Genomic DNA, 25,785 nt, shown 5'->3' with positions numbered 1-25,785 from the left:
TTTATATTTTCACTGATATTTGAGTTGCTTTTCGCATTTCTCTTATTTGTACTGTATTTTTTTTACTATCTGGCACAATAATTTCCTTTAAAAACTATATTAAACTAGGGAAATTTGACATACAACGCAAAGAATACCAATGATGCTATGATATCCTTTTTACATCTGATAGGCTATGCTGTTTTTGCTGCTGTAATACATGCTGTTATTGACTTAATATTCCATATCATACTACACTATATACATACTGTAATATAACATGCTGTATTTATTTGACACTTTTTATATTGCACCTTATTTCTACTGTACTATTTCATACTGCTAAATGTTGCTGCTATTACCCATGTGAGTCACTTTATCCCATAAAATGCAACGACCGAATTTCCCCTCTGGCGATCAATCAAGTACTATCTGATCTTATCTTAACTAAAGTGAAAATTAAATTGAACATGAGTAACAACACTAAAGAATGTAACTACTCTACCAGGACTTAATAAGCTCATTTCAGTCTTGTTAATTAAATTTCATGTAATATCCTAAACAATAAAATATCCTTGAACACATGATTTTTGTCTTTGAGGTCTCATTTTCATTAGGAAAGAGAAAAACTGACACAGAAGTTATGAAACAGTGCCTCTTTATTTTTTCCGCACTCACTCCAAAATGCATATTTACATGGCATGCCACATCAATACAGGAACTGACTATGGACACAATCGATAACACATAGAATCTGCTCTGGAAGTTAAGGGCAGGGAAACGTCATCCCATGAACAACCAACCAAGAGATAACAGAAATGAGGCAACACTTGTTTTACCAGGCCAGCCATAGAAAAGGGTTCCTCTTAAATCAGGTCGTTTCAAAGACTTAAAAAGAGACAAATGTCCTTTCGGCATGTGCTGATCTTCTCACATCTGTCACAGAGGGCTGGCGTCACGATCGAGTCCAAGATGGTGGTGGTCTAAACTTTGCCAAAAAACACAAGGCTGTTAAAATTCAGGATGGACTGCAGGATAGATTTAGGGGGGAAGATTTACAACAGATATCCAGTCCAGTAATTTCAAAATGCCTCAACAATCTAAGTCTTCTAAGATAGTGTCCTTGTTCAATGTAATAATCCACAAGCGCCGCGTCCTTTCAGAAAAATAAAAGACAAAGGAGGAGTGGAATCCAGAAGATCCAAAATTGCGGGTTCAGAAGTTAAATACATAAAAAAAGAAACACAACCCAGTATACGAGTTTGTGTGTGGTGATGCAAAAAAAACAAAACAACAAATATCTGGACAAGTTTCTTCTGAGAGATCCTTTGAGAAAAATCTTTGCTCGATCAGTATTTCCTCTGTGTTCGGATAAACAGTCCGTTGTATGAACATTCAAACACACGTCCTCTGGGAGTCATTCAAACACACACACACACACACACAAACAAACACACACACACACTCACTCTCTCAGCCACACACACACACAAACACACTCTCTCTTACACAGCCAATTACACATGCAATGTGGTTTCTGAATGATGGACTGGCCACATCAGATCAGCCCCCTCCTCTTCTTGTAGTCTTCCAGGTTGAGGGACCTGCGGGGGGCGCCGTCCTTCACCGGCAGCGCATTGGAGCTCACGGACAGAGACTTTGCTTCTGGAGACACAAGAGCATAATAAATGTTTTGTTTTTGAGGTAACAATAACATGTATACCACAGCTCCGTTAAATATACACCCAAGCTGAATGAGCAGAATAAGGCCATGTCTACACGTACACAGGTATTTTTCAGAGTATTTCCCTCCTTTGTTTAAAAAGGAAAAAAACCCGTCCACACAAGCACATTTAAAAAAAAAAACCCTGTCTTAACGAAATCGCAACATACGTGTGGACATGGCCTAATGCATTAGAAAAAACCATCTCACCTGCGTTGGGGACCTGGAGGTCAATCTTTACATCAAAATCATGAACTTTGAACAAGTCTTCTGAGAGGTCAGTGGTTGGCTTGGGGACGTCTTTGTCTTTCATGTTTGCTTGACCCTGTAATATAACAAGGAAAAAACAAATTAAATATTTAGATGTTTTAAAATAAAAGATTATTTCCTTCCATAAAAGTACAAATGTTTTCCTGCTTGCCATGTGTGCATTCCTTTAACTCAAATGAATAATGTCATGGGCTTTCAGCTTTCAGCAGACGAACTATGACCGATACCCCTCTCCCACCGCGTAGAAAAATGCAGGTTTTCCAGACCTGTTTCAGTCTGTTTATTAAACTCAGCGCCGAAAAATTTGGTTATATATTTATACTTGTATGAAAGCTCTGAGTGTCTCTTCCTACCAGTTTGTTCTTATCTCCGCCGGAGGGATCTGATGACCCGGAGCCGTACTTCTGGTTCAGGTGAGCCAGAATAGCTGCGTGGACTGACGGGTCTCTGGCCTGCAGAACCAAAATAAACAGGTTTAAAGATGAGGAAAATAAGATTCATTTGTGTTTATTACATTAGATACATGAAATAACTTACATTAGACACCATAGTGGGTTTGCACTGTCTTCGTGTGAAAGGATCCATTTGTTGGTTTTTGGAGTTTTGTCCTTCAGCCTGTGAGAGAAAAAATTAATTGGTTTAGACCACTGACTGATTTCTAGTCATCAAAACTGCTGTAAAATGTAAAGGTATTGAAAGAAATGTTGTATTAAACATGCAACAGGTGAGATAGTTAAACACCACAGGCTTTAGCAGTGAGCTAACAAAGTAATTGGAGCAGTCAGGTGCTTTGTGTACAGTAAGATTCACTGAACTCTTATTACATAGGGAAACATCTGAAGCGAGGCAGCATTTCAAGATGTTGCTGGGATTACTGGACTTTTACAAATGAAACCATAAAACACAATCAAGTTGTAAAGATTGAGTCTTCCTGTGGTAACACTGTTGTACTTGTGTCACACCCCTTCAGTGTAAACACGATGTACAGGATGTGAACAGGATACAAATCAATTTTCAGTCAAAGAAGTCTTTCTTCTTCCAATAAAATATTCTAAGGTTTTTTACACATGGTTTGGTCAAAACTAATTCAGGCCTGTTTGCTATGTCAGTGCTGTTAATTTAGGCTGGTGTGAAAGCTGCCAATCGAACCCTGGTGTCAATCAAGCTGCTTGAAAAGGTGGCAATCAGTCTTCTCTCAAGCAATTCTGCTAAGGTTTGTTTGTGATGTGATATGAAAATAAACAACCAAAGGCCTTTATGACAGCAGATATATGATTTCTAAAGCTTTACGACTAATAAACCCATGATCCTGATTTATTAATCTGCATTATTCCAGGTTTATAACCTATTTGTGCAAATTCTTTTGGAACCATGGTAACACATATGTAGTGTGCACATATGCATATTGCAATACAATGTTTATTTTTCTGTGCAACACCATGTGCACTTTGCTGCGCACTGCATGTTTTTACTCTAGTTGTTTGATTATATTGTGCACCGTGTGCGCTTTCTGTCTTTTCTTTGCTGCTAACACTGAAAAGTCTTACTGCACGTCAGCGCAGCTTTTTCATTTAAATTAATATTTTGTATTTTTTCTGTTCATTATATCCATTACAGCGTGTGACGGCAATTACAGTACTAAGTCCTGAATCTGCACATGAATTTCTCTTTTGGGAAACATTTTTCTACTAATGAATGAAAGTATTTCCTGGTCAGTCTTTATACTTTCATGTGTACTCTTCTTGGTTTAAAATGTAAAAAGTCAGTTCCTTTTTTTCTTGGTCCAGAACAAATGAACAAAACTAAATCTGTAAACGCCCTCTTACACTTAACTTTCATTTAAATTATAAAAGCAGCACTTTGTTACAATTGATCAATTCCTACTTCATATTTAACATCATTAGAGTCACACAAGCACAAGGTGGTGTTTCAGGACGTGGACACTTACGACAAGAGCCTTTTCTGATTCAACGATGTTCCAGCTTCTGTTCCTCTGATTGATATAGCTGAATGGACAAAAAGAGACGTACGAGTCAGAGACATTCGGTTGTAAAACACAAGAGAATTCAAAAACAAAGAGTCACTCTATGACGGACTGATATTTACAAAATATGACATGAACCAACCCTGTGTATTTATATGATGCATTTTATTCTTTGAATGTGGAAAACTTATTAATTTTAAATCTATATTTTTCTCAAAAGCTGAAATCTGTCAGGTAACTGAGAGAATTAGAAATATTCAGAGCTGTAGCTGTCGAACCTGATGGCAGAGATGTTCTTGGTCCTCTGTCTGTCGAGAGCTTCTGCCCTTTCCTCCAGCTCATTCAGCTCATCCTGGATTACTTTGACTTTATCACCGTCACCACTCTCTTCTGCCATGGCCTTCAGTCAAAACAAACAAACAAACATAAGTGAGAAGAGTAAGAGAAAAGAGTGATGCTGGATTTAGGGTTACTAAACATTGTGGGCCAAAGCTTAGACGGTCAAAAACTGTGGTTGTTTAGGACATTTGTTCATATCTATCTTGTAGTACCACTTGTCAGGGTTTAAGATTATAATGAGCAAACTAAAACTCATGTGTTTCAAGGTGGTAGCTTTCCCTTACCTTATCTTTGAGTAACTGCGTTTTCTTCATGGCATAATTCGGAGGCGCTTTCCGGAACCTGTCCTTCTCTTTAACAATCTGCAGGACAAACAAGACAAAAGTTTGTTCTGCTTCATTCCCCATGACGCCACAAAACTCAACAAACATCTGGATAACTAGAGAGACAAGCTTACATCCTCTATGTCTTTGTCATTGAACTTATAGTTCAGAGCTTCTTTGATGGACTGCTCCTTTTTGGTGATTTCGTCCAGAGTTGGTACCTGCATTGCAGCATCAAGCATCTGAAAAATAAAACAGGAACTTCTTATTTAACGTCCTGAACAGGCGGCTCTTTGAGGGTCTGGGGAGCATTCTGGTTTTAAACCTGGACCTTATCTTCACATCATTTGTACTCAAAGCACCTAACAGGAACAAAGTTTCTGAATTGCTCCAGTATGATGCGTCAGTCAGACGCGTGGGCTGTAATGACTACAAGGTAATCCATGTGGGCAAATTCCCCTGATCAAAGTACGTCTACTAAAAGTGTTTGTTGCAGCTGACAGGCTCAGATTGTTAGTGTTAAGTGTCAGACAACATTACAGAAAGGATCCCTACAGATGACATGTGTGCTTTCTTTCAATCATACTTACCGCCTCTTTCCACTTCATGAACTCGTTTTCTGTAAACTCCTGATTGGACACAAACTCAAGCCTGAACACCCGCGTGTCGCCGCCATGCCTGCAGAAGATATATAGTCAAAAGGTCTCATCTTTGGAAACGGAAGAGAAGGTCTGATAACTTAACTATGTGGCACTCAGTGTCTGTACAAGAACACCAACCTTAATTGTAATCCCTTGTTTGTTCGCGTTGTCCCAAGTTGGTAAACCTTCGCCGTCTCCACCACGTCGACAATTTCAGCAACCTTTAAAAAACAGGGGAGACATAAAGTTACATCAAACTTCATGTAGAGACTCAGATTCTCACATACAAGAGCCCTTTGTTGTAGAGGTCTTCAAGGGTCTACTGAACCTGAGGACCTGGGACCCGACCAGGGACCTGGATGGGTTTGGGTCCACGTATTACGTGGGCAAACAAGTCCGGGTCGGGACTCGTTCTATAACTGCTGGTTCCGGGTCTGTTCAATGTTATGTGTATTACCCGAGTGGATCAGGGAAGACCCGGCTGTGATAAGAACGTGTTCGTGATTAACGTGCTGTGTTTGTGTGTGTGTGTGTGTGTGTGTGTGTGTGTGTGTGTGTGTGTGTGTGTGTGTGTGTATTTGCATGAGAACGTGCGGGTAATAAAGTGGAAAAAACGGAAGACAGAGCATCAACGAGTCGAGTGACGTGTCACGTGACTGCAGGTTCAGAGAACAGTTGAAGCCAAAGCCGGTAATGATTGATACCTTCCTCGCTGATGTGGACATAAAAAGCTAAAAGAAAAAGAATATAAAGAGGTGAAACCTCATTAATGCAAATTGTGGACAAAGACGAGAATACAGTAAGCGCAATTATGTGTAACATGTGTGTTGCTTCTAAACGAGCTGCGGATTTGTCATCCGTCTGCGTGACACAAGTGGACTTTTAATCTGAAATAACTGGTGGGTTAGCGTCGCTGTTTTTATCATCACGCAAGGAGAACAGAAAACCTGAATGTGTTTCATGGACTTTCTTGATGGAGGAAGGATTATATGCACAACCAGGCACAGGGCAGAAGGCTACGTCACACAGGTAGGACAAAAAGTTTTGTTTTGACAGCTGACTAGCGGTAACTTGTTGATAGCAATCAGCTATAAAAGTCGGTGCTGATTGGGTCTGTTTCGCCCGGCCGGGGTCGGGTCCGACATACCTCAGTTCAGGCCCCAGCTTTCAAATAATAGACGGCTTCGGGTCGCACAATTACGGGTCTCTTGGGGTTCGGGCATGAAATTTTGGACCTGTGAAGACCTCTACTTTGTTGTTCAACACTGATCATCACACATGAATCTTTATCCAGATACCCAGCTCACCCTATAGACTGGTTTGCTGCTGTTGTTCCCGATCCCTATCCTCACAAAGCAGCCGGTCACAGTCTTAGCAAAGAAGGGCATGTGGCACCAGCGCTCCAGCTTGTGTCTGGACAGGCGGATCCTGTTGAGCTCATCTGGTAGTGAAACTGGCTGCGACTTAGGGGGAGTTTCTTCTTTTCTGTTAGCAGAAATACAGGTAGATAAATGACTTGAAATAAAGAGGAAAACAAGATCCTGTGATTGGTGTAATCCTTCAGGAGCAGAATCAAACGTACTCATCATCATCATAAGACGATGAACGTGAACTCCGATCGCTTTTGACTGATGACTTGTCGTCGTCTTCCTCCTCCTCCTCCTCATCGTCAGAGTACACCTCACTCGTCTTCAGCGGCTGCCGTTTGGCCAGCAGTTCAGCTGCTCACCAAGGAGAGGAAAAGTCAGCTTTTGGAACCACAATCAGGCTGAGAAAAAAAAAAGTATAAATCACACCAACCTGTTTTGTTTTTCTTCTTCTCACGCTCAGCTTTCAGCTCTTCCATGGCCTGGGACTTTTTGTCCAGTTTTTCGTCCCGTTTGGATCGTCTTTCCTTGTTGTGTGACATGACCTGGAGAGGGGTGGGTATTACAGTCACACACAAAGTCAAACACAGGATTAGGAAAAGGTGAAAAGCTGGCAGAACTTTCTGCTTTAATGTCGATTCAATGAGAAAAGAAAAGGCAAGAAAAACACTCAGAGAGAATCAATTTATTCCAGCTAAAATACTGACAAAACAGTTTACTTTATGGTGACGTTTTTGCATTCTTCAGCTGCAGAGCGTCTGAATATCTGTCTCCAATTTTACTGTATATAAACCATCAGGCTTATTTCAGCGGTATGAACCAAAAATAACCAAATATTTGCTCTTATTTTATTGCAGTAACGGGGACAAAATGATGCCGAAAGAAATACATCATGATTTAGATTTGTAAAAAGTCAGAACTCATTCACTTCTATTTGAGTTTTCACTTCTATTTGAATTGTTTTTTGCGTTTCTGTAATTTTTACTATATTCTTTGAGCTATCTGGCACCATCATTTCCTTTGGGATTAATACAGTTATATCTTATCTTATGATTTGTCAGGTCTGACCACGAAATTTGACAAGCAATCATCTTTTAAATGAGTGTTTTCGAGTCTTGTTTGCATGCAAGCACAATATTGTCCCTGAACTCACCACTTGTGTGTCTTGAACCTGGGAGAGCTTCCTTTTTTCTTGCTCTTCCTCCTGCTTCTTCTTCTTCTCTTCTTTCTCCTTCTTCTTTGCCGTCTTCAGCTTCTTCTTAATTTCAAAACTGTAAAATTAAACACAGTATGTCGTTGATAAATTAGGTTTTGTGCAAACGTTCCACAGATTGTTTGAATTTTGATGCTTTTGTTTTTCCACATCTCTTCAGGAGTTCTTCAGCACTTCACCACTCACCGTCTCTTCAGCACCTCCCTCTTCTCAATTCTGTTGAACAGCTCCTGCTCCCTCTCCTTCTCCGTCATCTGCTCCAGCCGAGCTCTGTCCTCTGCATCTCCCATCAGGTCATCGTCGTAGCCGTCCCTGAACACCTCATCCTCGGAGGAGTCTGAGTCGGAGCTGGAGGATGAGCTGTTGCTCTCAGAATCAGACACCTCACCTGATAAAGAGAGAGATGCAGTCAGACATTGAGATGACTTTAGTTCTTATTCTGTGAGCAGTAAAACTAGAGACCACAAGATAGGGATGTCCTGATCAGGCCAAATTCTGCTCCTTTATGTTATGTCATATCTGTTTATAAATATCCCTACAAAAAGTTCCCTGTTTTAAAACTTAAGAGTTAAAAAGGGAAGTACCATTTATTTTGTGTAAAACAGCTGGACAATACATTCATTGTTGTGCACAGCAAACATCACTAACACAAACATGGCCGTCACCTTTGCACATTTCACCTTGTTCTTTCAGAACGACAGAAAAAAGTATTAAGCATTAAGTTATATGAGGTGAAAAACAAGTCTAGCCATGTTCAGAGCTGCAGCTCTGTGAAAGGAGCTAGCATGCTAACAGGCTCTATAAGTTTTTGGTGACTGTTAAACTGACATCATCTATGCAGGTTTTCGGTGTGCAGTCTTTCTGATTCCTTTAATAATAACTTCATTTGGATAGCAGCTTTTAAAACACACAGTTGCAAAGTGCTTTACACCAAAGAGAGTGCACAAGTAAAATCCTAAACAGGCAGACAGGCATACGTACAACGTACATATACATAAAACACGCATACTACAACACAGTCATACACACATACAAGCATGACGCACAGACAGACAGACGCCGACCTCAAGAAATGGGCCTTAGCAGCTGTTTAAAACCGCTCACAGATTCAGCAGACCTAGTGTTCTGAGGTAGCGTGTTCCAGAGTTTAAGAGCTGCAACTGCAAATGCACGACCACCTCTGGTTTTGAAGTGTCATTGACGAACTGATAATTAACTTATTTTTAATGTTATACATCAACAACCTGCATTTTTGTACTTCAAATTATCTTTTAAATTGCCAAATGTCATGGAGGTAATTCATGACACCTATTATACAGGGTCATAAAGTGAACCGTCTCTCACCATTGACTACTACACATGTTTTTCTGTAATGAGGTCCCATGGCGGTCCTCTTCAAGAGGAGGGACTTCGCCTCTATTGTGCTCTTTCTTGACCGTTTTTCATGTCTTGAGATTTTAAAACAACTGTTGGCAGTGAGACATGCTTTTTAAAAAGGTTAAAAAGTGGCAGAAATGGAATTGCCATCGTGCTGTTTTCAAACTGCAAACTTAAAGGAGCAGTTCTCCCCTGGAAAAAAACGCTGTTATTCAAAGCTGGTGTTCTCTGTAATCAATAGAAGCAATAATATTTGAAATTGGCGCCATAGCTGTGGAGAAAGTTGTTCAAACAGCTCGTGGTTTCACCGATTCTACATTCCTACACCACCCAGCGTGCATTGCGCCCCTCGCTATGAAAGGAACGGCCCAGCGGGGGACACTGGAGCGAAATAGTACCGTTTCGCTGCAGGTAACGACTCAGAGCGGTACAGAATCTGAAATACGACAAGAATATACTGGTGGATCGTCTAAAAACTCTTCAGGTCTGCAGTCTACATTTCAAACCTGACGATTTTGAACGAGACATGACATCGGAGGCGGGCGTCCTAGATTGAGGAAGTGTAGTTTAGCGAGCTCCCTGGCCTCCGCCAGATGACACGTTTTACGTAGTATGGCGGAGGTTTTCTAGGGCCCGTTGGCGAAGCGGATAGCGTCCTCCAAAGGCACAGAGCCTGGATGGATGGATAACAGCATCATAGGACTGAGGTTGAAAATCGGCAAACTGGACTGCACAAGAATTGGATTTTGACCACATTTTCCAGAACTTTTTCCAAAGACTTTTCCAGGTTTTCCATGACCATGTTGACCCATTGACCAGCAGCTTAGATGCTACACAGTCAGATATAAATTGGATTAAGGGGATAAATGAATTAGTCATCTAATCCCAGATACCTGAAACACCAGAGGACATGGCACCCAGTCTATGTCAACAATCTACGCTTCAATACACAGTATCGTTCACCACTTTGCACTCTCTGTAAGATGCCATGTGTACGTTTGTTGTTCGACATTATGCATCTCTACACCTGCAGCCACAACAAGCTGCAGCTGTGATCAAACATGGTTACTAAAACAATTATGGTTGATAATAATAATAATAATGATGAACAGTGAAAACACGTACCCTCCTCTGGTGCAGAGCTCTCCGCTGAGCTGTCTCCATCTGAGCTGCCGGACGCCGTCGCTTTATTAACCTTCTTCTTTGTAGCATTCTTCTTCTCAGATCCCTTCCCTGGCTTAACTTTCTTTTTTCCTTTGGTTCCACCCACAGTCCACTAAACAAGGAAGTGAAACATCAGTTTTGTTATCAAAATAGCTGTAACTGACATAATATATGGGTCTATCTATTCTTCTGGAGTTAAAAAGTGTGTTCAGTGAGAGCAGTCCGTCTTACCTCATCATCACTATCGGAGGTCTCAGAGTCTGTAGAAGCTGCAGGTTTGCTAACGGGCTCTTCTTGCTCACCAGAATCAACCCTCTTCCTCTTCGCCAAAGACAGAAGCTCCTGAAAACAAAAACATTGAGATTTGTTTCAAAAAGAAAAACCAGCACCAACAGCTTTCTTGCTTTATATTTGGTAAATAAAATGTCAGAAAACTGTAAGAAATTAAGTTTCCAAAAGCCCAACATGACAACCTTAAATGTTTTGTTCTGTCCTCAATCCAAAGATATTCAGTTTGCTGTGCTAAAGGATTAAAGAAACGGGAAAATAGCCATATTTAAGATTAACTGGTTATCGGAATAGTTTATTAATTTAATAGTTGTCAAATTTTAGTTGCAGCAGCTTTAAAAAATCATGACAAAAAACAGTAGACATAGCAGGAAATAGCTTCTCCAAGTGTAGCCCTTCTCATACTTGGCAATAAAATGCTTATTTGATGATCAAATCCTGAGTGGACATCTCTGTATACGGATCTGAGTAAACCTAATCTGCATGAAGGATGCATTGGGATCTATTTTTTTGAGGTGCAAATGGCCACATAAAAAGAGAGACTGTGCCACGGATTTTATTTCCAGACCGATAAGTGCACATTCAGCAAGCAAACCTACCGAGCAAAGCTGATTAATTTTTTTAGGAAAATGTTGTGAAAGCTTTCTGACTACCTGAGCAGGCAGGAGTTTTCCCCAGGTATAATAACATGTAATCAAGGAAGCAGAAGCCAGCCACAACTGGTCATCAAAACACCCTCTGATGCTGGGTGTGATCAGTAGTTTATATAAAGCATATCTATGCAGAACTTTGTTTCAAGATACAGACCTAGTTCTCCACAGACCCTGAATACATCTGGAGATGTGAAGCTACATAACAAAATCCTGAAAATGTATGTACATGTAGCTGAATTTCTTTTCAGCTGCAATGTAGCGTATCAACATCAGTGCAAGAAATAATGTGACCAATTTACGTTGAAACAGTTTCTTCGTCTGTGTCACCATTAAATTCAGTGTTTTGGCATTAGTCACGTTGGTCTGTTGATGTAATTTTAGTGCCACGGAAATCACAGGGCTTATATTACCTTCCGATGAATTCCACAGATTTAGAAAGTTTTAGTTAGGTATCGGAGTTGATAATTGGGGAAGTGTCTGAAATGCCCTGGATACTGCCTAAAATGCTGGATCAGGTATTGGGGAGTATATTGGTCTATTCAACAATCCGATACAGTAACTTCTGAGCCACCCCTCCAAAAAAAATGTTCCACCAAAAATAAAATCTTCTTTGCTGCTCCAAAACATTAGCTTGTTCAGCAAACTGATCTGCGTTTCCACCATGCATGTATTAGAATTATTACCTAACAATTCTTTTCCTGACAATACAGATGATCAAATCAGGGAATACATTATGGACATTGCATCATTGGAACATATAAGCATTCAGTAATAGAGGTAGAAAATGTATTATATTCTTCATTAATGTTCCCCTTAACAACCAGACTGATTTATGAAGCTTGTGATTGCTGACATTTGTGCAGAAGAACAGTAGAATGACGTGTGAAACGTTCAAATGTGAAATCTGCATGCCTTGTGCAGCAAGCCTGGGTTAACAGAGGAGGTTGATGAACACCTTTGTGATATCTATTATCCTCAATTTTTTTTTGTCAAGCCATGCAAAATGACAGCCTGGGTTTGTTGAACTTGCTTCACAGTACACCACTCAGGTATCGGGAAGGAAAGAATGGTATCGAAACAGCTGTACTCTTCACTCCAGGGGTTAAATATATTAGAGCTGAAAATGATCTGCATTGCTGTATTAAGTAAGGTAAACTCAACACATTGCAGAGCACTTATAAGCATTTGTTAACAAAAAAACTATTGCTGATTGGAGCAACCAAGGAAACACTACTTAGTAAACTTCTCTCAACTCATCTGATTGTTTTTCACCACCTGAGTGTACTGTCAGGTAATGTACATGGGACTTCAATGGTTGCAAGAGTTTCTTAAGCAGCAGTCCTGTACAGCTCTTTAGACTGACATGTTACACTGTAGAGCTCCTCAGTCAGCCTGCCAGCGCTTGTTTGACAACACCACCGAAATAGAACTTCAGCTCTGCGCCCATGACGTCATTCTGGAGATAAGGTTCTTCTAGCTAAATCAAGTGCGACTCTGCTACGGCTTCAGTCAGTGCAAACACGTCCCATTCCCGTTGAGTCTAAAAGCGAACAATTAAATTCCCCAACAGAGTCAGACTGTGTTCTGTTTTGTTGAGGCTGCTAACTACCCGAAACCAATGAAACTCCTATTTGCGCGGCATTTCAGAGCCAACATAATACTGCATGATAGCTACCGCTGAGAGCATCTCTCGGAATGTAACCTTAACGTTAGCATAACTTAGCTAATTGATGCTAATGCAAAGCTTACTATACAACCTGAAACACTTTCCTCGGGCATGAATACCAGGCATAAACACATGATAGACCCTACCAATGTATGTGCCTTTAGAAATGGCAATTGTGCTGAGAAAAGGAAGCAGGGAATGTAAATAAAACGGGCCCACTCTCAGGTTGTTCAAGCGAGGCCAAACACAGCGCAATCAGTTAGCATACATTAGCTTCACCTCAGGCTGTTGACAACTTAATGAGTGATTAGCTACCACAAAATCGTAAAAATATGTTCCTACCTGATCTAAATTATCGTCGCTGGCACTGTCTTCTGAGTCAGAGTCAATCACGACACGACCTTTCCGCTTCTTTACATTCACCATGATTAGCTGCACGGCTAACCTGCTAGCTACTTCTGTGTCGTCTAAATGTTTGAGGTTAGCCGTTGCTGCTACCTAGCTAGTTGGCTCTGCAGTCAGCCACACAAAGGCAGTACTGAGCATGCGCGCTCGTGTTGACATTTTAGTTACCGTTGAATTTTATAGCTCTGTGGGTGAAATAAAATTCTTATTTGAGTACGTGCCTATCAGATTATTTAATTTATGTAGTTTAAAGAAAGAAAAATATGCGTAAGCTAACCAAGACGTTGACAGGTAGCTGACAGCGGAACTAATTATTGACGGTGAGTGCATCAGTCCAGACAGGAATATGTGGTGCACGCGAGCTACGTTCAAGGTCCACGATAATTCAACCATTTACTGCTGAAAATCTGTTAGACTCTATTCTCTATTGGAAATTTCTATCCGAATGTATGCTGAACGCGTCCCGCTGTGTACCGTGTGATTACGGACAACCTTGGATTTGTAAACGAGTGTTTATGACCGGTGTATGAATCGTTTCAATCCATAACAGTGTTTTAAAAAACTTGATAGTTTAGTTAAACTGTAACAAAAGCTAAAGTCGGTGTGATATCCATGCGCCCGTCTCCTTTTGAAACAACATGGTGAGAGTAAGTAGAACCAGCATATGCTAACCCTGTATGCACCATCACATCAGATTCAGAATAATGTGAATCAAATGGTCACCAGTCGTAATGTTAACAGAATATTACGAATGTTCTCAAAATGTCGTCTTTACTTACATCTCAGCAACAACTGCTTTTGTCATCGTTGTCCCATAATAACAGTACACTTTACATGATTCACATCCGTGTGTTTGCTCATTAACATATCTGTACACTGCAATGGCACATTAACACCTTGAATTACTAACTGCACATTAACAACCTATACACTGTTGTACAACACAACTGAAATAGGTTAACACAATCATTAATTTAAGGCAGTCAATATATGTAAACGTATTGATACTAACACACATATTTAAAGAATTGTTCTAGCTATAGAGCCTGATAAACCACTAGTCAATATGAAACAACAAATGCAATTGATTATTTACAAAAATTGCAATCACAAGTGATGTATTTGTTAACAACACTAATGGAAAAAGACATATATTTATGTATAGTCTTTTAGTTTCAGTGCTATTCTAAAATGTGTTTCCCTAAACCAAATAATAATGTAAAACATAATTGTTGATCACAGCCTGTTAGGCCAGTTGAATACATTCTTATATGTCTCATGTGAATCCAGTAAGTGTGACTTTGATAATCCACTATCACTCTGTGACTTCAAAGTAATAACACAACTTTACTCTGTCATGTTTTCCAGCAGTGAATCGTCCATATCACCGCTGAAATGTCTCTGCAAAAGATCACACGTCTCCCTTCAGCAAGGCTGCTGAGCTCCATCCACCACCTCCAGCACCAACAGCTGCTCCTGCCCTCCATCCATCCTCTCACTGTGCCCAGAAGAGCGGTGGGTACAGGTGAATACAGACGACCCGGCCAGCCCAAAGTAGACAAGCTCCCATGGCAGAAGATCAACTTTGACTTCTCAAAGGGTCTGGAGGGGATAAAGAAGCATTTTATGCTGCTGAAGAAGGAGTTTTCTGACCGCTGGGTGGGTCCAGAAGGCAAACCACTCATTGAGCACATGTTGGAGCAGAACCGAGTGGTGTGGGAATTCAGAGGTCCAGAGAGCCTGGAGCAGTGGACCGTGTCCTCGGATAGGGAGATAGGAGGCCAGAGTGAAGTTAACTTGAAGCTCGGCAAAAACAATAATACCTGTTTTCTGTACGGGACTCTGTGCTCCACACCGCCGAGGGATGGAGAGACACGCTACAGCGGCTACTGCAGCATGCGCTCACAGCAACCACTGGTTAGTGCTCTGATCCTTCATTCATTCACTTCTAAGGCAGGTGGGACGTTACTATAAAATTTGGAGGATGACTTCAGTTTTTATCCCTCCACAATCTTACTCGTGGACATGAAGGAGAAGCCTTGAAAACTGAATATTGCAAAATGTAAAAAAAACAGTTAACTGAAGTTTTTCCATATTTTTTTCGAGACAGATATTTTTTTTATAGTATTTTGAAATGACTGGAGCTAATTTGCACCACATGTCCAAGATCTACCTAAGGAGATAATTTTAGGAAAAAGGGAATTATAAAAAAGGAGAATGCAAGAAATACTTTTATTCTGCATACTAAATTTGCAGTGTACACCAATAAATAACAACAGTATGTACCGAAACATTCTAACAGATATAATACATGTTTAAAGACATGTAAAATGCTGCACTTAAACTTAACCCAGAATCTCTGTATCTCACTCAGGCATCATTTGATAGAAAGAAGCACCATGACTGGACTAGTTTTAACACCCTGCATCTGCGAGTGCGTGGCGACGGCCGTCCCTGGATGATCAATCTCGCAACAGAAACATACTTCTCGCACCAGAAAGACGACGTTTACTGTTATTTTCTGTATACCAGGGGAGGACCCTACTGGCAAGATGTGAAGGTGCGCAAATTGTTTTAAAAACGCTTAACAGAAAGCAGCTTTTATACACCGCATGTTAACTCACCAGCAGAAAAATCACTAGATTGAGAGAACACTGTCACTGCATTCGCTGCTCTTTTACACTGAGGAATAACTGCTTAATACAAGATGTTTTTTCGTTTGTAAGTGGTCCTTTTGATACTCAAGTGCTCCTTATTTACAGATACCTTTCTCCAAGTTCTTCCTCACACATCGTGGGAGGATACAAGACGACCAGCATCCTGTCTGGCTGGACAAGGTAGAGCAGAGAAAAAGCCTCTGACATGCCATCAGATGCTTCTTCTTCTGTTTAGTTCATGTGTGTTATTGCCTAAACATGTTTTTGCACCTGTAACTGAAGCATTCTTATGTTTGGTTCAACTTTCTCAATAGAATTTATATGAAATACATGTTTGTGTTTGCAGGTGAACACCATTGGGTTTACCTTGGGGGACAAAGCAGACGGGCCATTCCAGTTGGAGATTGATTTTGTTGGTGTCTGTAAAGATTACGCACACACGGAGGAGTTTGCCTATGAGATGTACAAGAAGAATCCAGAAGTTTGAGAGCAGTTACTACAGTACTGCAGCAAACTGTGACAATAAACAAATGCACCATCTTCTTGTGGTGGACAATCCGTTCCATCCCCTCGTTATACTTCTTTTAAGAAAGAATTCTCGTACATGAACTGAAATACTTCACAGACTCGGAGCCATGTCTTGTGTGTTTATAGCGATATGAGTTTGGCCTTATCCTGCTCTACTGCGCTGTGGCAAAGAAAACAAACAAGACACAAGAGTTTTACTCCGGAGACTGCTGTTTGTCTCATTAGAAAACAAATGTAAATGTGACTTAATGATAAATTTACCCAAACTATCTTTTCCTAATTCTAAGCTTAATCCAAAGGCAGCTGGACTTGGTCGTTCTTGAAGACGTTTCACCTCATCTGAACGGCTTCTTCAGTTCTGACTGCTGGACGGAGCTGGAAATATAAGCCTCTGTAGGTCACTAGTATGCTAATAGATGTGTAATCAAGGATGAGTCGTCCGTCTGAGCTGTTGACTTAGTATCACTGAGAGTCGTTAGTACCCTCTGGTGTTGATGGGTGGTTAATGACACAAAATTTCTATCTCTGTCCACGAGTCAGTTTAGAACTGAAGAAGCCTTTCGGATGAGAGGTGAAACGTCTTCAAGACCGTCCAACGAGTCCAGCTGCCTTTTGGATTAAGCTTAGAATTACCATGACCTGGAGGACTGAGAACCTTCAGATATCTTTACCTAAACCTAACAAGGTAGTTTTGGTGTCAACAATATGGATATGTCAAACGCTCAGTTTGGTTACTGTAGGCACCAACGCTAATTTGTTAGGGGCAACAAAAAGATGTTTTTGATTTAGAAGAAATCTATTTGAACTGTGACAAGACACGAACAGTCGTCTCCCTCCTGACTTTAAGAGCTTCCTGCAGAATACTCTTCAGGAAGACTGTGAGGCGATGCTACTACCTGCCCTTCACAGCACAGCAGGCTGGGATAAGATGGAACGCTTTACCAACCAGCAGGAAAAGTTACTAAAAAAAAAAGTATGTTTCCAGTCATAAAAAATAAACCAATGTTGTCACTTCAGAATATGAAGAGGATAGAACAGAATCCTATCTGATGACATATTACCTTTAAATGACAGAACATCAGCTCCTTTCATAATAAAAGCCAAGCTTTCTGTTGTCTCATCCCTTTATGTGACAAGTTTTTCTCCAACAGATGCCAACCATCCAGTCTTAATAAGACTATTTATGTGAATTCTATGTTTTATTTGTTGGACAGATTTCTTTATAAAAAAGGGATTTTATGCAACTTTTAAACACTTTACTTTAGGACACTACTAGAAACTGAGAATGCATACACGGAAATATTTTGCATCCATGTCTTTTTTATCAGTCTTTCCCAAAAAAGAAATGTAAAAACATAGCAAACATCAAACTTTAAGTACAAAATTACCAGTTTTAAATGCAGGACATTGATTCTCTACACAACATACACAAATGCATCATTCAGAGCTAGAAAAGATGTTTTAACAAATGTTGAGTCAAAGCTAAAAACACGGCACTATATGTTGGATAGAAGCAGAAAATGTGTACCTACTTTCTAAACAGGAAGCTAAAAGAGTGCAAAAAATGAGAAAGTCGGAGAGCAAAATATTTACAGTGGAACAACAGGCTGTACAAACGTCTTCAAACAAGCGGCACATTTTTTACATCATGACGAGGCCTCTTCTGGCCCCCAGCATGCTCTCTTTCTTCTGTTTCCGATCTTCTGTGTGTTTGGCTCTCCTTTCCCCCCTGAAAGAAGACACACAAACATCCATCAAAAAATATTCCTGGGTGACAGATCCACATCAATATATGTGCTTTGATTTAGGACGTACCTCGTCTGGACCTGGTGCTGTTTGTAATTTTTCTGATGAGAGTTTGAGATCAGCGACTTGTTTCCTGCTGCGTTTTCTTTTGTCTCTCCGAACGGCTTCAGTTTACCTGTAATAAATATAACCATTAGGGATTTGTCTGACTACTGATGCTATATTGTAGAGGAGTGGAAATATTACTAAGTGGTTTTGTACCTGTGTGAGGCTTGTAGGAGAGGGGACGAGACAGACTCGCCTTCAGATCAAAGCCCGCCTTCTTTTGTGTTCCGGGGGTCGTGGACGTGCTTGTGTTGCCGGTGAAAACAAACGCTCCTTCAGAATTCAGAGAAAAAAAGTAAATCAGTCACTCTTTACACATCCACAGGTAAATTCAGATGGCGTTCCATTGATGAAGAAGTAAAAGTACCTGGAGTTTTTGTGGCAGAGAAATCTAAAGTCTTGACATTTTTGGGCTTTCCTCCATCAGCTGCTTGTTTCTGTGGGGTGCTTGAGGCCACACAGGGCGACATGCGTGCTGGTGTCTTCACCATGGACCTCTTATACTCATTGTCATGAGTGGCTTCTGAGAACCTGAATACAAACAGGGGAATTCCAGTGTTTCAAACCCATATGTTTAAAAATCTATTTTGTCGTCAAAATGACTAAAAAAGGTACAAAAAGTTTGGAATTGCTCCAGTAGATTGTTTCAATTGTCGACAGCTCAGATTGTTATTATAAGCGTTGGCAATGTTACAGAAAGGATCCATACGGAGAAAGACCTTTTTAATAATTTATGTCCTTTTTTGGGACCAGAAATGGGCTGTTACAGGACTCCAAGCCATTAAAGCCCCATTGACAAAAACATGTTTTCCTTGCAGCACACAGTAGTTGCTGGTCTATCGGTCTGGTTCAGGTTTGTAATAAAGCATCTTACTCTTTCATAAAGAGGTCTGTCTGTATTGATCCTTTCTGTAATGTTGAGCCAAACATTTGAGCCTGTCTGGCAGAAACAAGTACTTCAACTTTAAGTAGAGATATCTAGGACCGGCACGTTTGCCCCCAAAGATTATGTTGCAGCCATTTCAGCCACTTCTGCTGCTGCTGGCTGAAGCACCCTTCTTGACCCTTAATAAAAAAACCTTTTGCACTTATTTGTGTTTGCCAGGGTTTACTGAAGGGTGACCAGTAGTGGCAATTGAAATTAACTGCAATCCCAGGAAACACCAGAGTAAGAAAGAGTGACTCACCGAACGTTGATCCTGCGAGTGGAAAGAACTGACGGCTTGAACGGAGCAGCGTCCTTCCCAGCGGGTTTATTTGGAGGAGCTTTACTGGCTGAGAGCAGAGTGTGTCTGCGCCTGTCCTCAGCTGCTTTCTTACTCTGCGGGGCGGGGCTGAGCATGGAAGCACGACTCCTATTTGCCCGCTATAAAATGCATACATACGGTTCGTCACCTTCACTGCATGGAAGTTGTTTATATACTTGCATCAGTAGTGTTGTGTTGATACTTACCACTTGAGTTTTGCATTCAACTTGCTGCATTTTAGTGTTGTCTGCAAGCTTCTGAAAATCCAATGGAAATTACACAGATTTTAAAAACCCAAACATCGAGTTCATATATCGATATAACTTAAAATGTTCCAATTAAAGTCAACCCAGCTTGTTTAGAAGATTCTTAATACCTTCAGCTCTTTAACTGAATTCTTGTAAGTCTCCATTTGCTTCGTCTTTCGTTGGACATACGTGTCGATCGACTCCATCTTGTTGAAATGTGCCTCGTGGAGCTTTTTGAAGTCTGCAAAAAAAATTCATACATATTATTTTGAGTTTATGGGGGGGGGGGGGGCGGGGGCACAACTTTGTTACTGTTATGCAGTCTCTCAATTTTTAGTTAAGAAATAATAGGAGGAGAGAGGTCGGTGGAGAGGAAGTGACCAAAAGACAAAAGGAACTCACTGGGAGTGATGGGGTTCAACAGCGGCTTGTTCTTCTGCTGGGACCCTTGGTAACGAGGGATTCTGCCACCTTTGACCACTTTTGGTGCTTTTTCTGGACACAGACGTGAAAATGAAGGATTGGTTGGTGATATTAACTTTAACAATCTTGGAGAAAATAGGAGCCAACAAATCGTGTTGCAGAAGAGCAGGCTATTCAGATGTGTAAGAAAATATTGACACAGTTTAGTGTCAAGATGGAACAAGTTTGTTGATACTGTGAAAATCGCAGAAAATGTTTAATCCTTTGCCCAGACTATGAAGCTGGGTGTTATATACAAATGCAGATCCTGCTTTTTTGGTTGCATAATAAAAGGTGAGGTCATAATTTACTTACATCTGTTTATACTATTATTAGATATTTTAAAAGAACCGCCCTGGGTAAAAAACCTCAATATAACAAAATATCATAATTTGTAACCCCTATGTCACGATACATATTGTAACGTCAGATTCTTACAAATACACAGCCCGAAGTGACAGCAGAAAATATTGTGACACAATTTGTGCCTTTTTTTATTTAACCTGATTACTGACCTGTATTAACATCCAAAGGAGCTTCATCCTTAATATCAGGCTCCTGTTGCTGCTGCTCGCTGCCAGTGATCTGGTGCTCTTTAGGAGCCTCGATTTCAGTTTTGTCGGAGTCCTTGGCAGAGGACACTTTTCTCTTCTTAGCTCCCCGGGCACCACAGGGTTCATTAGGCACAGCCTCCTCCGTGTCATCCTTCAAGAACCAACAGTTAGTACGTATTCCTCCTGAATGCAATGAATTGACACTAATAACACGGAGTTATTAGTATATATCCTAGTGTAGGGGGTTAATATGTAGCTGGTTTATGAACTATGAGACTGTCTTAGTGGGGTGTCGGTCGTTACACGGCAGGCAGGAGTGTCTATCATTTATTGAAAGAACTTGCAGTTGCTATTATAGGAGAGGAAGAGGCATTACTTTGCATATCTTTACAATATATTTTAACATGCACAAAAACTTGCGAGAATACAAGCTTCTCATATAAAGCAGAACTGACTGGACAATTTTCTCAATAACCGTTTCATCTAATCAAGTTTTTATTCTGTTTATCTCACTAAAATTCTTAAGCAGACATACTTCATGCCACTTTTACCTAAAAAATAAATCACCTCCATCCATCACCACCAAAAACTAAATGACTGTAAACTGTAAAATTTATATTAAATACTGATGGCTCAAACTTTGGTTTGAGCACCTTCCTTCTAATCCCTGCTGCCCTCACCAACCAATACTCAGCACCATCTAGTGGACTGGAAAAGCCAATGTTGTTATTATTCTACTAACCCTAACACCCCTTAAGTTTAAGTTTATGATGTGTAATACCTCTGCAGCACTTGGAGGTAACGGGGCATCACACTCGGTCACTGTGGCAGTATCAGAGATCTTTCTCTTGGTACCGTTTCCTTTGCCTCGACGTGTGTTCACAAACACAATGCTGCTGGAAACTTCTTCCTTGCGAGATGAGTCTTTATTCTCCTGGGTAGTGTCTTGTGTCGCATGTTCGACTTCTTCAACAGCAGTAACATCCTCATCTTGTCTCTAAATAAAACCACAACAATACACCAGTATGAATAAAAGATACTTACAAAATAAAAGCATTATTTAAGATTAATCTTGCATCGAGTATCATTAATCAAAATTAACTTACGCGATCTTCCTCCTGGTTCTTTTCCTGCTCATAATGCTGCTTTATTGCTTTCAAGAGTTTGTCGGCCTGTTTTAGAACAAAAGGGGAGTTTTTCGCTTAGTTACACACACACACATGCAAACGTTATCTTACAGTAACCGTTAACGTAATACAGACCAGGAGCTTCCGTTCAGAAAAACCTCAATGTACTGCTAAGCTTACTAAGTACAATTCCGTTACCTTCATATTCGCCTTAAGCCCGAGCTCCTTAGCAATGCTTCGCAGCTCTGCATATTTCATGGAATCCAAATCCATATTGGTGTGAAACTTATTCCGTTTTGTGAGAAGAAATCAGAATATACACGTTTCGATTCGGTTGCACAGTGTGGACTGTGGCGGCGCCTGACGGTTAAAATTACTCTGATTCAAAACACAGCAAAGGGAGCGGTTTGATTGGTTCATGTGTGTAACCGGATGTATCTCCCAGCCAATCAGAGCGAAGATGCTATTTTAACATTCTGCCCTTTGTCAACGTAAAACATACCGTATTTAGGTATTAGCTTGAATTTCGACACTTGGGCATAAGCTTAAAAACATTAATTGTTCTATTAATCTAAATATTTTCTGGAACCATATCGACATTTCTCTCTAAACTCCTGTTGGTGGCAGCGTCACTCTGAGTAAACTTACCCTGCATTTACGTGCTCCTCGGATGCTGGGAAAATGGGAAGTCGGACATCGCTGTGTTAACGCGCTTTAGATTTAAATATGGAAACATGTCGACGATACAAAAATCATATTGTAGCGACGGCCTGTAATATATTATGTTATATTTCTTTGACTCTACGTGTACAGTAGCTCACTGTTACAACCTTAGACCATAGTACGCAAAACATGTCAGCAAAAATTGATATGGAATACACGAATCCATAAAAAAAAGGTTCTTGCCATTAACCAAACATTTAACGACATTTTCTGCGTTATATGTGCATTTTCTGGGTTGTTTTTCCGACATGAGGAGGCGTTCACGTGAATATTCCTAGTTGGAATCTAATTTTCCGATTATTCTGATCACACTTGAATGCAGGGTAACGTCACAGCGCGCCGATGTTAAACAGAGGAAAGAGACACCCTGGGTTCAAAATCACAAGAGAGGACACAGGTTTGCTAATCTATTTGGCCTTTTAAAACTTTATTTAACTTAACTTTATTATGGAGTTCGACGGGAGCGTAATAATCGAATGTACCAGCGACATAAAGCTGGCCACAGGGGCAGAGCACAAACAGCGGATGACTCTTCACTGTCAGCAATGCAACACAGTGCTGGGGGACTCTCTCGGCATTTGTGGGGAGATTAAATGTATGGACTCTATCCTGTGTCTCAGTAAGTTCACTCTATGTATCACCATGTTGACTTAGACAATGACACCTGCTTGCCTGTTTTTGATATCAAGAAATGAGGTTATGTTGCTAAATTTACCTGATGAGTTGTGAACATATTAATGTAAGGCCAAGTGTTGTAATATTAAATTGCCAAAATAAGCTAATGGTTCAAATACTGGACGGTTCTCTTTTTCTGCATCTTTAAACCTGTTATCATGGTCTTCCTCAGAAGATGGAGATTACGTAGTTGTTGTTGAGATAACTTTTAACATCACATTGGTTGTCAAATACAAGTTGTAGTTCTCCACTCCTACTAGTAGTTATCCATTCAGTGAGGAAACTAAAAGCAGTGTGCAAATTTGCTTACCTTCTTTAAAATGTGTTTTGCAGGGCTACTGTACCATCTGTTATACTCACATGCTTAACCTTACTATGATATTAACTGATTTCTTGCTTCTTGTCTCCCTTCAGGAGTAACCAATGATGTGGTCATAAGTGATGCAAAGGAGTTAGGACATAAAGGGGAAATGGCAAATTGGTGAGTAAAAAACATGTAATTATTCAATTGCATATATATGTATGATCTTGTAGAGGGAATATTTGTGCAAATTAAACAACACGGTTACACAGTACAACTTACAAAAACATATGTGGAAAAAGTTTTATAATGTTTAAGAAAAATCCATACTGTTTTTGCTGTCTTTGTAAAGTCCAAGTGCATATAATGTACAGTGTGAATCACTAGACCTGTATGCATCAGTCACACTTAAAACTTCAGCCTCCACCATCACCTACAGATTATTGACCTCTTCTTATGCAACTTGTCCTACAGTCACGACTAAAATGTTTCTGTCAGTGTCGTCACCGTTATTGCTTCCTTTCAGCATTTACAGTTCTCTAAAATGTCGCGGCTGCCGCTCTGCTGTGGGGAAAGTCATTCTCGCAGCACCGTCACATTTGGCCATGGTTCGCTCCATCTTTCTCCTCCACAAAGCAAACATCAGCTGGTGAGCTCTACTGCCTCTGTGAGCACACACTCATATTGACCTGTTGTGTATTTACAGGTTTACTGCTGTCTGGAGAGGCTTAAAAAAACAAGTGCCTTTGAGCTTTGTCCATTGCATGAACTCAGATTAATCTCAGATTAGGGAAGAAACTATTTCCAATTTAGTGACTGAGTCATTTCTGTTTCATTCCACTGATGTTTTTAGTATAAAAAAGAATTAGACTACATCAATGAATCTGCCCAAACTCTTTTTCCTTTCTCCTCGCAGCTACGTCCTCAACAGCAGCTCAATGGTGAAAGCATCCACACTTACCTTTGACTTGAAGGGCCTTAAAAAAAGCATTAATGAGGTGAGACACAAGCATCTAATATTAAATCTTAACTTCATTCTTTCACTCACTTAATAGCCTTATGATTTAAACAATATCAGTATTGTAGTGATATTTTCTGTGCTCTATAGGTGCTATAGGTGTGACTCGTGGGTGCTTTGGGCGTAAAACAAATCTGTTTGTCTCTTCCTACTGCAGGTCAGACAGCAGTTTGAAGCGCAGTTGGATCAGATGTCACGCATGAAGAGCAGACTGGCTGACAGGAGTGTTTCCCCTCAACTGGACAAGTAGTTTATGAGCATGAGCGATCTAGACGGTATGGAGTTTCTGTCGCAAATTGTTATTTTCCTTGTTTTGTTTTTTCATGAAATTATTGTTGGTGTTGCAGCCATGGTGTGGTTCTATTCACAAGTGTAAATCAGTCCCTGCAGATGCATTGTGGGTATTGTGGTGCTGTAAAAAATGCCTCTGTTTTGGGATAAGTGTAAGATGTGATGAATTTCCTTCTAAAAAGACACAAGACAGTTTTTGCTGTTTGAAGTTGAGAAAGACATTTTAAAGACTGTTTGACGTTTGATCATTTGCTGGTGTGTCAATTTACAATAAACGTATACGTCTACCACGTTAGATAGAAACACAGTAATGCCATAAAAATAGTGTATATAAAAAAGGTTCGTACATAAGCTAAAAACACAGCATAACCTGTATTGTATTTTGTCTATTGTCTTTGAATTATGAACCTATTTTTTTGTGTTAAAAAGCATGTATTCGGTTTTGTCTGTATCTTTGTGTATTTCTTTTTGTCAATAAAATGTAAATAACTTATTACAGCAAAATAACCACAAATAATTTAATTATTTTGTTTTCTGGCATGTAACAAATACAGCTTCACACGGATGTTAGTGAGGCTATAACTTTAGCTCTCCTGCAAAAGATGTTTTACACACCGTAAAGCCATAACATTAGGACCACCTGCCTAATTTTGTGTAGCTCCCCCTTTTGCTGCCAAAAAAGCCCTGACCCGTCAAGGCATGGACTCTACG

General features: G+C 40.2%; 3 protein-coding genes across 4 annotated transcripts; 1 reads left to right on the top strand and 2 right to left on the bottom strand.

Annotated features, from left to right (window-relative positions):
* Positions 1–634: 634 nt before the first annotated feature.
* On the bottom strand, positions 635–13,486 carry rtf1 (RTF1 homolog, Paf1/RNA polymerase II complex component). The gene is made up of 18 exons (XM_069662309.1): positions 13,330–13,486; positions 10,612–10,722; positions 10,342–10,492; positions 8,026–8,227; positions 7,780–7,897; positions 7,060–7,171; positions 6,842–6,980; positions 6,567–6,744; positions 5,398–5,480; positions 5,209–5,296; positions 4,753–4,860; positions 4,580–4,657; positions 4,235–4,356; positions 3,921–3,978; positions 2,510–2,587; positions 2,326–2,424; positions 1,913–2,027; positions 635–1,644 (listed from the first exon to the last, which is right to left on the bottom strand). Exons 1-18 carry the CDS (start codon positions 13,411–13,413, stop codon positions 1,538–1,540), a joined length of 2,031 nt encoding a protein of 676 aa, XP_069518410.1. The 5' UTR covers positions 13,414–13,486; the 3' UTR covers positions 635–1,537.
* A 396-nt stretch (positions 13,487–13,882) lies between these two features.
* Positions 13,883–17,384, top strand: ndufaf1 (NADH:ubiquinone oxidoreductase complex assembly factor 1). 2 transcript variants are annotated; one of them, XM_069662200.1, is made up of 5 exons: positions 13,883–14,039; positions 14,764–15,309; positions 15,767–15,952; positions 16,155–16,229; positions 16,396–17,384. In XM_069662200.1, the coding sequence occupies exons 2-5, from the start codon at positions 14,788–14,790 to the stop codon at positions 16,534–16,536; spliced, it is 924 nt and encodes a 307-aa protein (XP_069518301.1). In that variant the 5' UTR covers positions 13,883–14,039; positions 14,764–14,787; the 3' UTR covers positions 16,537–17,384. The 2 variants fall into 2 exon arrangements, with proteins under 2 accessions (XP_069518301.1, XP_069518299.1); XM_069662198.1 differs by having other exon boundaries at positions 14,761–15,309.
* A 412-nt stretch (positions 17,385–17,796) lies between these two features.
* nusap1 (nucleolar and spindle associated protein 1) lies at positions 17,797–22,395 on the bottom strand. Its single transcript, XM_069662114.1, has 12 exons — positions 22,265–22,395; positions 22,046–22,111; positions 21,721–21,936; positions 20,901–21,090; positions 20,326–20,418; positions 20,052–20,164; positions 19,882–19,932; positions 19,616–19,794; positions 18,796–18,959; positions 18,585–18,701; positions 18,393–18,498; positions 17,797–18,306 (listed from the first exon to the last, which is right to left on the bottom strand). The coding sequence occupies exons 1-12, from the start codon at positions 22,337–22,339 to the stop codon at positions 18,219–18,221; spliced, it is 1,458 nt and encodes a 485-aa protein (XP_069518215.1). The 5' UTR covers positions 22,340–22,395; the 3' UTR covers positions 17,797–18,218.
* Positions 22,396–25,785: the final 3,390 nt, after the last annotated feature.

Source organism: Semicossyphus pulcher, unplaced genomic scaffold (genome assembly GCF_022749685.1).
Source record: "Semicossyphus pulcher isolate SPU_LCO1_2020_fin unplaced genomic scaffold, fSemPul1.0.p SCAF_14, whole genome shotgun sequence".
Taxonomy (NCBI): domain Eukaryota; kingdom Metazoa; phylum Chordata; class Actinopteri; order Labriformes; family Labridae; genus Semicossyphus; species Semicossyphus pulcher.
The sequence above is the reverse complement of the archived record's forward strand: the minus strand, read 5'-3'. Positions and strand labels throughout refer to the sequence as shown.